The following is a 12,588-nucleotide window of genomic DNA, read 5'->3' on the forward strand; positions in this document are numbered from 1 at the left end:
GACTTTAATTGGCACTCACACAATGTTTATCTTCAAAACCTTTTCTTATTACTTATTTTAATTGTTTTACAACCATTAACAAGTTGAAGAATTACTCGCCACTATATACACACTTTTTTTTTAAACAAGCCCAGGACCTCTGGATACCTCTCACACACCCTTAAGTAGCTCAGATTACTCTTGTGTTATGTCCAAAGGAAGACGCTGAGACAGGTAACCAGCTCAGGAACTTTATTCACAAATATAATCAAGAGGCCGCCGTGCAACGTCAATCCAGACAACTGAGACTGGTTCCTTGATGGATCTTTTATACTCTGATAGAACCTTGATCAGACATGCCATAACCACAGCAACCCCAACCAACATTCTAGGCTGCCTGGGCAACCTGATATAGCCTTCTGCAAGGAAATCAAAATACGCCTGTTTATCTGAACACTCCAACACTTACTCAATCCTACGACTTTACCCTTACTATTGTTGAACATCTATGTACCCTGTATCCTCATGTAATTGCCCACAACATTGAATTGATATTTTATTTCTATCACGGTCGTACACCAGTGTTTCAGAGCGCAACAAGGCAAGGGTGCGGAACAGGGGAGAACAAAACAATCTAGCCCAGTGACATTGAGAACACGCACGTGCATGGGAGAGGGGGAGGGGAAAAGTGCATGGAAGGGGGAGAAGTGGAAAGTGCAGAGCTAAGCACTTTATTTCGTGTAGATGCATTTTCAAGTTAGTTTTCTTTTTCTTTATCTTTCCACCACAGAAAGATACTGTACAGTGGTCTCAAAGCATTTCTTTACTGGAGAAGGAGGAACAGAATGATTCGGCAGATGGGGAAAGCTCTGAATCCAATGATGCCAGCACTCTTAGTGGTGCTGATATTGATGGTGAGTATACATTGTCCTTGGTGCACTGGATCTGAGTTTTTATTGAGCACAGTAGGCCTTTAATTGCCAGAATGGTAATGACTTCAATGAGCATGGAATCTTGTGTACCTTTACCATAACATTTAGGGATTTGATTCACTCTCTTGGGAGGTATTGTAAAGCTGCATTGTTAGGTGTGCATTTCGGCACATTTAGCAAACACCAGATTGCACCTTACATTTTCCTTCACTTTGTGGTATGCACTATATAAAAAGACTTTGCCTTGGAGCCTAACATTTTGTTTATTTTGCAGGCTCTCCTGAGGAAACCTCTTCAAATGCCTCCTACTCAAATGAGTCTCAAAACAAACTGGTACCTGTTTCTAGAGAGAGCTGCAGGATTTCCCTGGAGGTAAAGCCTAGGGTGGGAATTGATGGCGGGGGGCTGGATGAATTTCACCTGACCTCCCACTTCCTTGAAACACTTTTGGGGAATTTGATGCAGGTCTGGATATCGGAAGGGAAGGTCACTCCCCTGTAACAGTTCTTGCATGAGGGTGCCTTCTCTGAATGCATCAGCATTTGAATATGCCCCACAGTAAGGCTTTACCACTTAACACTGTTTTCTCCTTCATTTGAAGAAATAAAGGAGACTGGCACTTTTCCTTACAGCAGCAAATGGACTAACCACTTGAAATGTAAAAGCAATTGGCCTTGGCCTCTGAGAGTCTTCAAAACAGAGCCCAGTTATTTGGATCAATGTAACTGCTCTTCTAGTTTCCTTTTCCAGCAGAGCGCTGGAGGGTCGCTTGTGGATCTGCAGAACTATTGTTAATAGTAAAGTAACTTATTTTCTCATAAACTGAGTAGATTATCACCATGTACTCAGTGGGAGGAGTGTTATATTTTTAGTTTGAAGGTTGCCTTCATCTATTTCTTAAGGTGTTCTCCTAACTATTGTATGTATATACAGACTCTAATGCCTAAAGAAAAAATATAGGGCTGGATCCTTTTTGCTACCTTCCACATATCTGCCAAAAGAACATTCCTCTATAAAGTTGTGGTTGTAATTTTGCCCTGGGTCGATTTGTACGAAGGGCTTCCTGGCACTTCTCGGTTGGTTTTCTGATAGCATGCTGGGAGTGTATTCTGTACCAGACGATCACTAGCTTGCCCAAATATTGGGGGCATAGAAAACCAAACCCGTTCTGTCCCGGTGTTAGGAGAATTCTCAGAAATGTGCAAATTCACTTGTACCTTAGAGACCCCCAGCTCTTTTGCTTGACTTTAGGACTTTTTTTGTCTAACCTGGAGAGGGTGAGAACGTTTTTCCCACTCTCGTATTTTTCTGTGATTTGGACTCTGTTTCTTTTGACTTTATAGTCTGACAAACTCCATAGGCATCATCTTTACATTGTGACACAAAGCACCTTCAGTGCAGTGACACAGGGAAGTCTTAGATTTCCCAAAAGCATGAATACCTTGGTGAAATTACTGTTTCCAAGAGCAGTGAAGTGAAATTGACTTTACTTACATTTTGTAACTTTCTAGATGCAGCACACACTCATCTTACCATAGGGTGCTGGGGGGTTACTTGGTATCCCCTAGTTTCTCAAGTAGCATTTTTATGTTACCCTTTCTACAAATAATGGCTGGTGGCAGTGGTTTACTTTTTACAACCATTGTGTGTGTTTTTACCGCAGGCTGCTTTCACAGCTGCAGTAAAGCACCCATGGGCGCCCATTTTGTCAAAATGGCCCTGGTCTTGTTTTTTTTGCCATTTCTTGCTGGAAAGGTCCTTCTTGAGATTTGCTCTGCATGCCAAACAAGATCTGGTCCCTTTGTTTGTTTTGTCTTTGGCAGGATTCACAAGTGAAGCCCGCCTCTGGCTCTAGTATGTCTGGCAGGGGCAGGAAGGGAGGCAGGTGCCCAAAACTCCCTGTGATTAATCCCCTTGAGTACAGGAATGCACCCTAAGGTGATTGGCCGGCTGAATGTCCGGCAAGGACAGCCACCCTGCTGGGTGACTGACAGCTAGGCTGGATTGAATGGAAGAAACTGCATAAAAGGCTAGACTTTTTGGCTTGGAAGGCAGAGTTGACCACTGGACGAAGGAATCTGAATAACCTGGAAGGGATGCCTCCTGTAACTCCTGGACTGTTGTTTTTGTCCGGTGAATCCCTGCTTCTGTGCTGAAGCTCGGCATTCGTTTCGACTAGAGGAGCCCTGCAAGGACGACTTCTCCCTTTGGGTTGGTGGGACCAATCAACCCCAAAATGAACTTGTTTGAACATCCTCTTGGAGCTGGCTGTACTTGTGCTGGAACCAATGTGCCAGGGTGAGGAATACCAAATCGAGTGGATCGCTTTTAATTCGGACGCGAGCACCAGGAAGATCCTCCGGACTTCCCTGAAGCAGGACTGACCAAGCCTGAGCCACCTCAACAGAGTGCTGGACCCCAAATGCGAGGAAAGTCTGAAGTGCTATTCGAGAACTGCAGTGTTGCTATTTGCTGTCAGATGTGAGGAGCTGAAACTGCGAAGTGCCACTGAATTGAAGTTTGCCCATTGCTTCTGCCACCCTTCCCATTGTGTTGCAGGAGTCCCCAGTAGTCCTCCCTCTTGTCCCCACTACTGAGGCACAGGAACAACAGGATCTGCAGAGCCACACAGGAACAGAAGCCAGCTGGAACCATTTCTTCTTACCAAAGGTACTGCAACCGTAAGAGGATTTGCCTCTTGTTGTGTAGCCTTACTTGTTCAGTTGAGACTTGTCTTGGTTGCCCTTGCAGAGTTGCTTACCAGTCTGACTATTTGTTAACATTTGTTGTATTCCCCGATCTAAACCTTTGCACCCAAACTCAGTATTGCTCTAAATGTACCAGTGATAAATCAATGTCCACAGTGTTCTAGCTATTTAAGTCACCGGAGGGTGTAGGAAGTCTGTGTGCCATCCCCAATGGGTGTCATCTGTTTTAGAGAAATTTAATGTTTTTGAAGTGTATTCTAATTGTTAAATATATTGCTCCCTTCTGATGAAGGCATATAAAACTGACTGTTAAATAATTTAATAATTGTTTAGAGTAAGTGTTAATTTGAATAATTGGCACTGTGAAACTGTTACAACCCTACTGCTCACATTGACCCCTCTTGAGATGAGCCTGGCTGCTCAGCCACACTAACAACTTGTGTAGTACAGACTTGTACCAAAGGTTGGGTTCCCAATTGTTAGGAGGTCAAGGTTGCTGTAGTCTTCCAAAGGATACTGCACCCAATCCAACATTGGTGGCAGGCGATGAGGATCTATTGTAGAGTTGTTACATTGAGTGTTTGCTTTACTTTTGTTCAACTAAAAACCTTCACAAGACTAAGCTTCACTAGAAATGGCAATTGTAACATGCCTAGTTTGGATAACTTCAAGCAGGAAGCCCTGCTCATTCCAACAGTAGAACTGAAGGACATGTGTAAAGTCAGGAATCTCCCTGTTAAAGGAAAGACAAATTGATTACAAGGTTGTTAGATCACTAAAGGGTGGTTAGTAGGCCTGTCACTCCTACTATCCAGAACATGTGGAAATTGATAATGAGGATAATTCAGAGTCTAACTCTGTCTTAGAGTCAGAGGAGGGAGAGGAGTCCCAGGATAGGAATCCTCGTTGCCTCAGCAGGCCCTTTGCCTCAACCTTTATCCACTGGGACCCCACAAGGTCCATCACTGAGTCTAGAATCTGTCTCTTGAGAAAATTAGACTTGAATTGGAATTTAAAAATTTGCAAGATGAAGCCAAACATCAGTACGTAAAACTCAGGGAATTGGAAATGCAACATGCTCTTGAAATGAAAAGATTCTCTTGAAAATATTTCCCTCCGAGTCCTCTAGGTCTTCCAGTCCCAAGAGGCCTCGCCTGCCCAAAGAAGCAGTGAGTATGTATGATGTGAAGCTTCATATTTTGGATTGGTTGGGTGCTTTTGAATAGAATCATGGGATTCAGGGTCTCGCAGGGAATCAGTTTTTCTAGGATGTTCCAGGTTGCAACTGATGCTGTAATGGAGGTTGGGGAACTTGAAAGATTAGAGTATGAGAATGTGAAGCTGGATTTGATAGCCAGATTTGGGAAAACTCCTTCCCAGTACCTTAGGAGGTTTGAAAAACTTAGATGGTTGGGTTAAGGGTTACAGAGTGAACTCCTTTTGATGGAATGAGAAATCTGTTTTTGTTGGAATCTGTTTGATGCCTGCTCTCCTGAGCTGAGACAGCACTTTGCTGACTCCAAAGAAAGTGATCCCAAGAAGCTAGCAAAGGCTGCTTACTAGTGGGTTGCCAACAGGGCCACTCACTAGGATTCTGGGGCCACTCACAAAAGGATAAGGGGAAGCAGCACAAGAAAGAAGACAGATAATTCTAAATCCAACCACCCAAAAAAAGGTCCACAAACATAAGAAGGGTACGCTATTTGGGAAACCAGGTCCATCTAGTGAAACCTCTGGCTCTAAACCAGAGGGAGGTCAGCAGAAGCCCCATTCCATAAAACATTTGGTAAATGTTATGTTTGTGGGTCGACCATGTGAAAGGGGATCCCAGATGCAAGGGTAAACCTTTAGGGGTCTACACTGCCTCCTTAATCTTCATCCCTGAGGGAGAAGTTCATATGGCAAGTTGACACTTTAGTCTATTGGCTGAAGACCCCATTGGAGACTCAACCAGTGTTTCTTAAGTGTCCCTGGGTCTGGGAACAGCAGAATGTAGATATGTATAACTCTATTCCAGATAACACAAAAAAATATTACGAGGACTGTGTACTTGTGAATGGTCAGACCCCTGCCATTAGAGACACTGGGACAAGCATAACAGTGGTGGCTGAAACCTTTTTGAAACCGGAGGATGTTGCTAAGGCACCCAAAGGCCTGACTAACCTTGCTGGAGGCCCTCGCCAGATGGTTCCAATACTACCAGCTCTCATCCAGTGAAACAATATGACTGTAAGAATACCTGTCAGTGTACAAAATGAGGTGCCTGGGAGAGTCCTGTTGGGGAAGGATTTAAAAGCACTTGTGGTTGTATCAAGCACCCCCGGGCCTCCCAGTAAAAAGGAGCAGACTAGACTGGCCAGAGAAGCAACTTTAGATGACTCAGTGGGTAGTTCCAGAAGTACCTATACCTCCCAGTCCACAGGAAGGGCACCCTTCTAATGCTGAGACAAAGGGGAAACCCAAGGTCTCAGAAAAGAAGAAAGGTATTGCCCCTGTACATAGGACAAGGACATCCCTGAGAGGGCAGCACAAGGTGACACCCGTGACCCCTCCACCAGCTGAGGCTGAGTGGGAGGACCAACCAGAGGATGGTGAACCAGCTACTGATGAAACGGAGCTGGAAGAAGCCCTGCCCCCTGTTGGAGATCTGTATATTAAAGACCATCCTGAGCTGCAGACTTTGCTTGCAGTAGGTGGCCCCTGTAGGGCAGACTTCAGCAGAGGTCAAAGAGTGTCCTACTCTTGAAGGACGTTGCCAACAGGCATCTTCCCAGCTGGATGGGCATGAGCAGGGGAAGCACAGGCTGTACTGGGAGGATGGCCTCCTTTGCAGTGATCCTATAAAATCTTCCCCTGGGGACTACAGAAGAAGACCAAAGAAAGGATTTCTCTATTTCTACTGGCCTAAGATGAGGTCTAATGTAGATAAATTCTGTAGAAGCGATCACATTTGTCAGACTTCTGGTAAGAGTGGAGCCAAGAATGTGGCACCTTTTTGGTGCCTCTCCCAGTGGTGGGAGTTACTTTTGAGAGGGTAAGGATTGACCTTTTTGGTCCCCTAGACCCTCCCACATCTTCAGGCAACCGATTTTTATATTGGTTGTGGTAGACCCTGCTACCAGGTATCCCGAAGCTACACCTATGAGAACTTTTACTGCTCAGGCAGTGGCTAAGGACCTCCTTGGTATTTTTACTACAGTTGGTTTTCCTAAGGAGGTTATCTCAGACAGGGCGGCCAATTTTGAGGTCTCACTACATGCAAGCCATGTGGAAAAATTGTGGTGACCTACAAGTTCTTAACAGCCTACCCTCCCCCAAACCAATGGATTGGTGGAGAGGTTTAATAGAACTATGAAGAGCATGATAGGTGCTTTAGAAGAAAATGGGAACTTGCTTAGAGAAGTCCCTCCAGAAGGGGTTGGCTTCAGTCGCTTTGAACTCCTCTATGGTCATCCGGTTAGAGGTCCATTGACCCTAATCAAAGACGGGTTGGATAGTGCTACTTTCCACAAGCCAGTAAGAGTCACTGACTGTTAGGTCTCTGAAGGAGAATGACACACCTGATGACAGAAGCTTCTGATAACTTGAAAGCCGGTCAGGTTCTGGTTAAACATTGGCATGAGCAGAAGGCCAACATGGTTGAGTTTACTCAAGGCCAGCTAGTTCTAGTTATGGTACCTACAAGGCAGAGGGCCTTACAGGACAAATGCATTGGATCCTTCAAGATTGTGGGCAAAATTGGAGAGGTCAATTATTTGGTGGACTTGGGCAATCCCAAGGAGGCCCCCAGGGTCTTTCAAACCAACCGCCTAAAGGCACATGTATCCAGACCAGACATAGGAGCTTTGCTCTTCGCATCTGATCAGGAGGAGGAGGAGGAGGAGGAGGAGGAGGAGGAGGAGGAGGAACCTCTACCTGACCTTCTCAGGGGACAGCCTTTAGAGGGGGAAAATAGGAGTTAATTTCTCTTCTGATCTGACTCTGAACCAACAGGAGGAGTGCAAAGTTCTGTTAAATCAGTTTGCCTCCCTGTTTTCACTGACACCAGACTTGACCCCTTGGGGCCAGCATGATATTCTCACTGCGGACTGTCTACAAGTCAAAAGCAGGGGTTACAGAATGTCAGACAATGTAAGAACCCACATAAAGGAAGAGGTCAAGAAGATGCTTGATCTTGGGATAATAGATAATAAACAGAGCCATCTACAAGTCCATGGGCAAGTCCAGTTGTACTAGTACCAAAGGCAGGATCCAAGGAGTTGAGTCTGTGTGGACTATAGAGCTCTTAATGCAGTCACCACGACTGATGCCCATCCTTTACCTAGGACAGATGAACTGTTGGATAAACTTGGTTTAGCCAAGTACCTCAGTACATTTCATGTAACCTCAGGCTATTGGCAAATGGCTCTGACAGACCATGCCAAGGAGAAAACTGTATTTTCCACCCAGGGGGCTTCTAATAGTTTAAGGTAATGCCTTTTGGACTGAAGAATGCACCTGCTACATTCCAAAGCATGGTAAATCATGTTCTGAATGAGAGGACTTCTGTATGGAATACTTGGATGGCATTGAAGTGTTCAGCCCAACTTGGGAAGAGCATATTGACCACCTAGGATATGTATTGCAGGCCCATCTGACCATAAAGGCAAGTAACTGTCAAATTGATCATGATATGGGTGGAGGTGAAATAAGGCCATTGCTTAGCAAGGTACAAGCTGTACAAGACTGGGCCACCTCGAACCCAGGTGAGAGCCTTTTTAGGTCTCGCTGGTTACTATATGATCTTCATGGAGAACTATGGGTCTATAGCTTCTCCCGTGAATGTGATCTCCTCACCCAAATTCCTCAAGAAGGTCAGGTGGAATGAGGAGTGCACTAAGGCATTTGAAGGATTAAAAGCCCTTTGTCAAGCTCCAGTCTTAAGAGCTCCTTATTACAACCAATCCTTTATGTACAAACTGATGCCTCATATACAGGAATAGGTGCAGTTCTGAGTCAATTGAATGAGAACGGCAGGGATAACCCTATTTGCTTCATCAGTAGGAAACTGAAGGACAGAGGAAAAAAGGTGGGCAACCACAGAATGTGAATGTTCTGCCATTGTGTGGTCTTTAAAGAAGGTTAGACCATGCTTGTATGGATCTACTTTTGCAATTCAAACAGACCACCAACCCTTGAGATGGTTAATGCAGGTGAAGGGGGGGGGGATCCTAAATTGTTAAGCTGGTCATTCAGCCTTCAGGGGTTTGATTTCACCATAGAACACAGGTCAGGGTGTAAATCACCAAAATGCTGATGGTCTCTCAGAATGAGTTACCGACTGGAGTAAGGAGATTCATCCAGGCGTGGATTAAAACCTCCAACCCCTTCATCTCGGGTGGAAGAATGTTAGGGCGAATTCTCAGAAATGTGCTAATTCCCTTCTACCTTAGAGACCCCTAGCTCTTTTGCTGGACTTGAGTACTTTTTATTTCTAACCCGGAGACAGTGAGCCCTTTTTTTCTCACACACTCGTTTTTTTAGTGTGATTTGGACCCTGTGTTTCTTTTAACTTTGGAGTCTTGACAACGACTGGTCTTTCCACCGATGACTCTAGGGGTGACTCTTCCCTGTTGGAGGGAGTCCAGGGGATTCCAGTCCCAGAGTGGTTCTCGCCACTCGTCCTCGTCGAGGCACTCCCGGAAGCGGCGTCGCCTTCCCTGTCCTCATTGGATGATGGCACTGCAAGGAAAGTGGCTTGCCCCACTAAATTCTCTACTCCAGAGGAATGGGAGGCATTCAGGGAGAAAATGCTGGAGATTTTTCAATCTCGGGGCACTGTTCCGTCCACGCCTTCAGTTGAAGCCGGCAGGGAACGGTCTCGGTCCGACGCCTGCGTGCCTTCGGTCCCGGGCAGTCGGTGCGATAAACATCTGGAGCTGTCGAGGTCCCGTTCGGTCAAGGCTCTGGTAGATCGCCAGGGACGATCCAGATCCAGGTTGCGGTCTTCGTCCCTGACGAAACAGTCAATCTGGGAAGGTGACGAAGGCATCGACTGTTCATAGAGTGCGGCTGTTGAGGGGGGGATGAGGGGGTCTTGTCCTCGGTCAGGCCCTCAGAGCCCTTGACATCGACAGCCGAAGCCGTCGGCGCCCTCCACGCCATCCGGGCCTACAGGCCAACATTTGCCAGTGGAGGCCCCTGGGGCTGTGGATCCTCTGAGAAAGGCTCTGTCTAAGACTGTGGGGCCTATTGACTCCAGGTCTGCTCCTGTTCCTAGGAAGGAGTTATTTCGTTCTCTACAGAACATATGAGGATGAAGAGATGTCTAATGTGGAGTTGGAGCCTTTTGATCGATCTTCTTGGTGAAGCTCCTGACATGCTCCTTTTTTTTTTTTTTTTTTTAGGACATACAGATGGAGGATCTGCGTCAGTCTTTACATGATGGCAGTGGCCTGGACACATCTCCTGAAATGGAGTTTGGTAGGCCAGAGCCTGGGGCTCGTGCTGAATTCTCCTATAGGAGGTGATGACCTGACCTGACATTTTATATCAGGGTCCGTCCACTAATCCAATGTTGCCTTTTCACGTGGCATTACAGAAAAGGGTGGCTGCTAACACCCCGGAGTCTCTTCCGGCAGTCAACAAGTTGTTGACTAACAAATACCACCCATCCAGTAGCGACCCCAGCTATCTATCCACACACCCCACTCCTGAGAGCTTGGTGGTTTAGGCGGCCATTGCCACCTCGAGGCAGGCGGCGTACCCTACCACCCCTCGAGATGGGTCAACGAGTGCTTCGATGGATGGGCACGCAAGGTATTTTCGGCTGGGAGTATGGCACTGAAATCGGCCAACGCCACGTGTGCCTTAACAAAATTTTCGCACACTGTGGAAATTCTCTCTGGTGGCTGAGCATGTTCCCGCAGGGGAAGAAAGGGATGGGTTTCTTGCTATTGTGCAGGATGGCAAGGCTGGCATATGTGAATCCCTTTTAATCTGGGTTGGGCATGGCTGATAGTGTCGCTGGTCCATGGCTGCGAGCACCGTGAAATGCAGGTTTGCGTGGTTGCAGAAGTCAGTGTTTGCACCGGATGTGCAGGCCCTTCTTCTCAACATGCCTTTGATGGTTCTCATTTGTTTGGCAGGAAGACTGATGAGAGCCTTGAGTGGTTGTAGACCTCCAAAGCAGCTGCTAAATATTTGGGCGCGGTTGTGCGTCAACTCTGCCTTTTCATCCTAGGGGACAGCAGTGGAGGGGTGCTTCCTTTCGTTACTACTCCTCTTTTGGTAGAGTGAGGGGAGCGGCCAGTCAAAGGGGCCACTGTACAGTTCCTCGTGGTGGACGGGGAAGAGGCCTAAAGCCGCTCAAGCAGCTGCCTCTTTGCCTTCAGGCGCTGCCGCAGCTGCTTCAAGACAGCTATGAAGCCAGGTCTCATTGTTCGCCGTTTGGGGGCAGACTGTCTCAGCATCTCGAAGAGTGGCGAGCCATTACTTCAGATGCATGGGTTCTGGAAACAATAGCCCACGGCTACTGCCTACCATTCCTAAATCGGCCTCGCAACAATCCACTGGGGAAACTCTTTGAAGATTCCGGATCCGCTCCTTGTGCAGGAAATCTTGACCCTCCTGGAGAAAGGTGCTATGGAACTAGTGCGTGCGGCAAAGAGGAACAAGGGCTGGTATTCCCCATATTTTTTGATTCCCAATAAAGACTGAGGATTGAGACCCATCTTGGACTTGGGTTGCTTGAACAAGTTCCTCAGTTAGGACAAGTTCAAGATGGTCCCTCTTTCTCAGGTCCTTCAGGCTCTTCGACTTCAGGATTGGTTGGTGTCATTGGTCCTACAGGATGCTTATTTTCATGTGCCGATCCATCCAAAGCACAGAAAATACCGGAGTTTCGCGGTTGGTAGCTCTTGCTTTCAGGTTTGGGTCCTGCCATTCGGGTTGACCTCCGTCCGAGGGTGTTCACCAAGCTCATGATGGTGGTGGCAGCGTATCTCAGGAGAGGGGAGGGGGGGTCATTTCTACCCCTACCTGGAGACATCTGCCTGATCGGAGAGTGTTCTCCCAAACAAGCTTTGGATCATCTCGCCCTCACTTGCCACTCCTTTCACAAGCTGGGCTTCTCCCTCAATTTCAGGGAGTCGCGTATGATACCTTAGCAATAGCTCCAGTACATCAGGGCTGTGTTGAACACATCCTTGGATGTGCTCGCCACCCAAGGTGAGGGCTCTTCACATTGTCCGGGTGGTCAACAAATTTCAACATGCCCAGAGTCTCCCGGCTTTCGAATTCTTAAGGTTGATCGGCCTCCTGGCATCCTGCATTTTTCTGATGCCAGACTGAGGATGAGATCCCTTCAATGGGCTCTCAGGACGCAGTGGTCGTCATTCTCGGGCAAAATGTCAGATTCCACGCACGGTCTGACAGGATCTTCTGTGGTGAGCCAGCAAGGGGAATCTGATGATGGGAGAGCCTTTTTGGCAGCCATGGCTGGAGGTGATGGTAGTGACTGATGCTTCCCTCACAGGATGGGGTGCTCACGCCAGCGAGCTGACCACCAGCGGTCGTTGCTCTGTCAGTCCAAACTCCACATAAATCGTTTGGAGCTGAAGGCCATCGGGCTAGCCATGAAGGCTTTTCTGACGTTTGTGCGCAGGAAGAGTGTCCTGATCATGACGGACAACACAGTGACCATGCATTTCCTCAACAAAAAGGGGGGTGTAGGGTCACTCGGGCTGTGCAGGGAGGCGATGCAGCTCTGGTTCTGGGCGATACCACAAGGAATCTCACTCTCGGCAGTTCATCTGGCCGGAGAGGAGAATGCGGCGGCGGATGCTCTGAGCAGGCAGAGCATGGTCTCCCACGAGTGGGAGTTGGCTCAGGAAGTCCTTCAGGAGATCATCGCCCTTTGGGGAATCCCTCAAGTGGATCTGTTCGTGACTGATGCCAACCAGAGGTGCAAGACATATTGCTCAAGGGAA

The 12,588-nt window shown here is 47.2% G+C and overlaps 1 protein-coding gene across 1 annotated transcript in view; it reads left to right on the forward strand.

Moving 5' to 3' along the window:
• The window catches only part of ASXL1 (ASXL transcriptional regulator 1), an 858,527-nt gene that overhangs the window by 170,468 nt on the left and 675,471 nt on the right, over positions 1-12,588 (forward strand). The window contains exons 2-3 of the mRNA XM_069651016.1: positions 770-893; positions 1,186-1,283. Of these exons, the coding sequence (XP_069507117.1) occupies positions 770-893; positions 1,186-1,283 (222 nt within the window). The remainder of the gene's footprint in view (positions 1-769; positions 894-1,185; positions 1,284-12,588) is intronic.

This window comes from Ambystoma mexicanum, chromosome 3p (genome assembly GCF_040938575.1).
Source record: "Ambystoma mexicanum isolate Mex_15411 chromosome 3p, UKY_AmexF1_1, whole genome shotgun sequence".
NCBI classification, from domain to species: Eukaryota; Metazoa; Chordata; class Amphibia; order Caudata; family Ambystomatidae; genus Ambystoma; species Ambystoma mexicanum.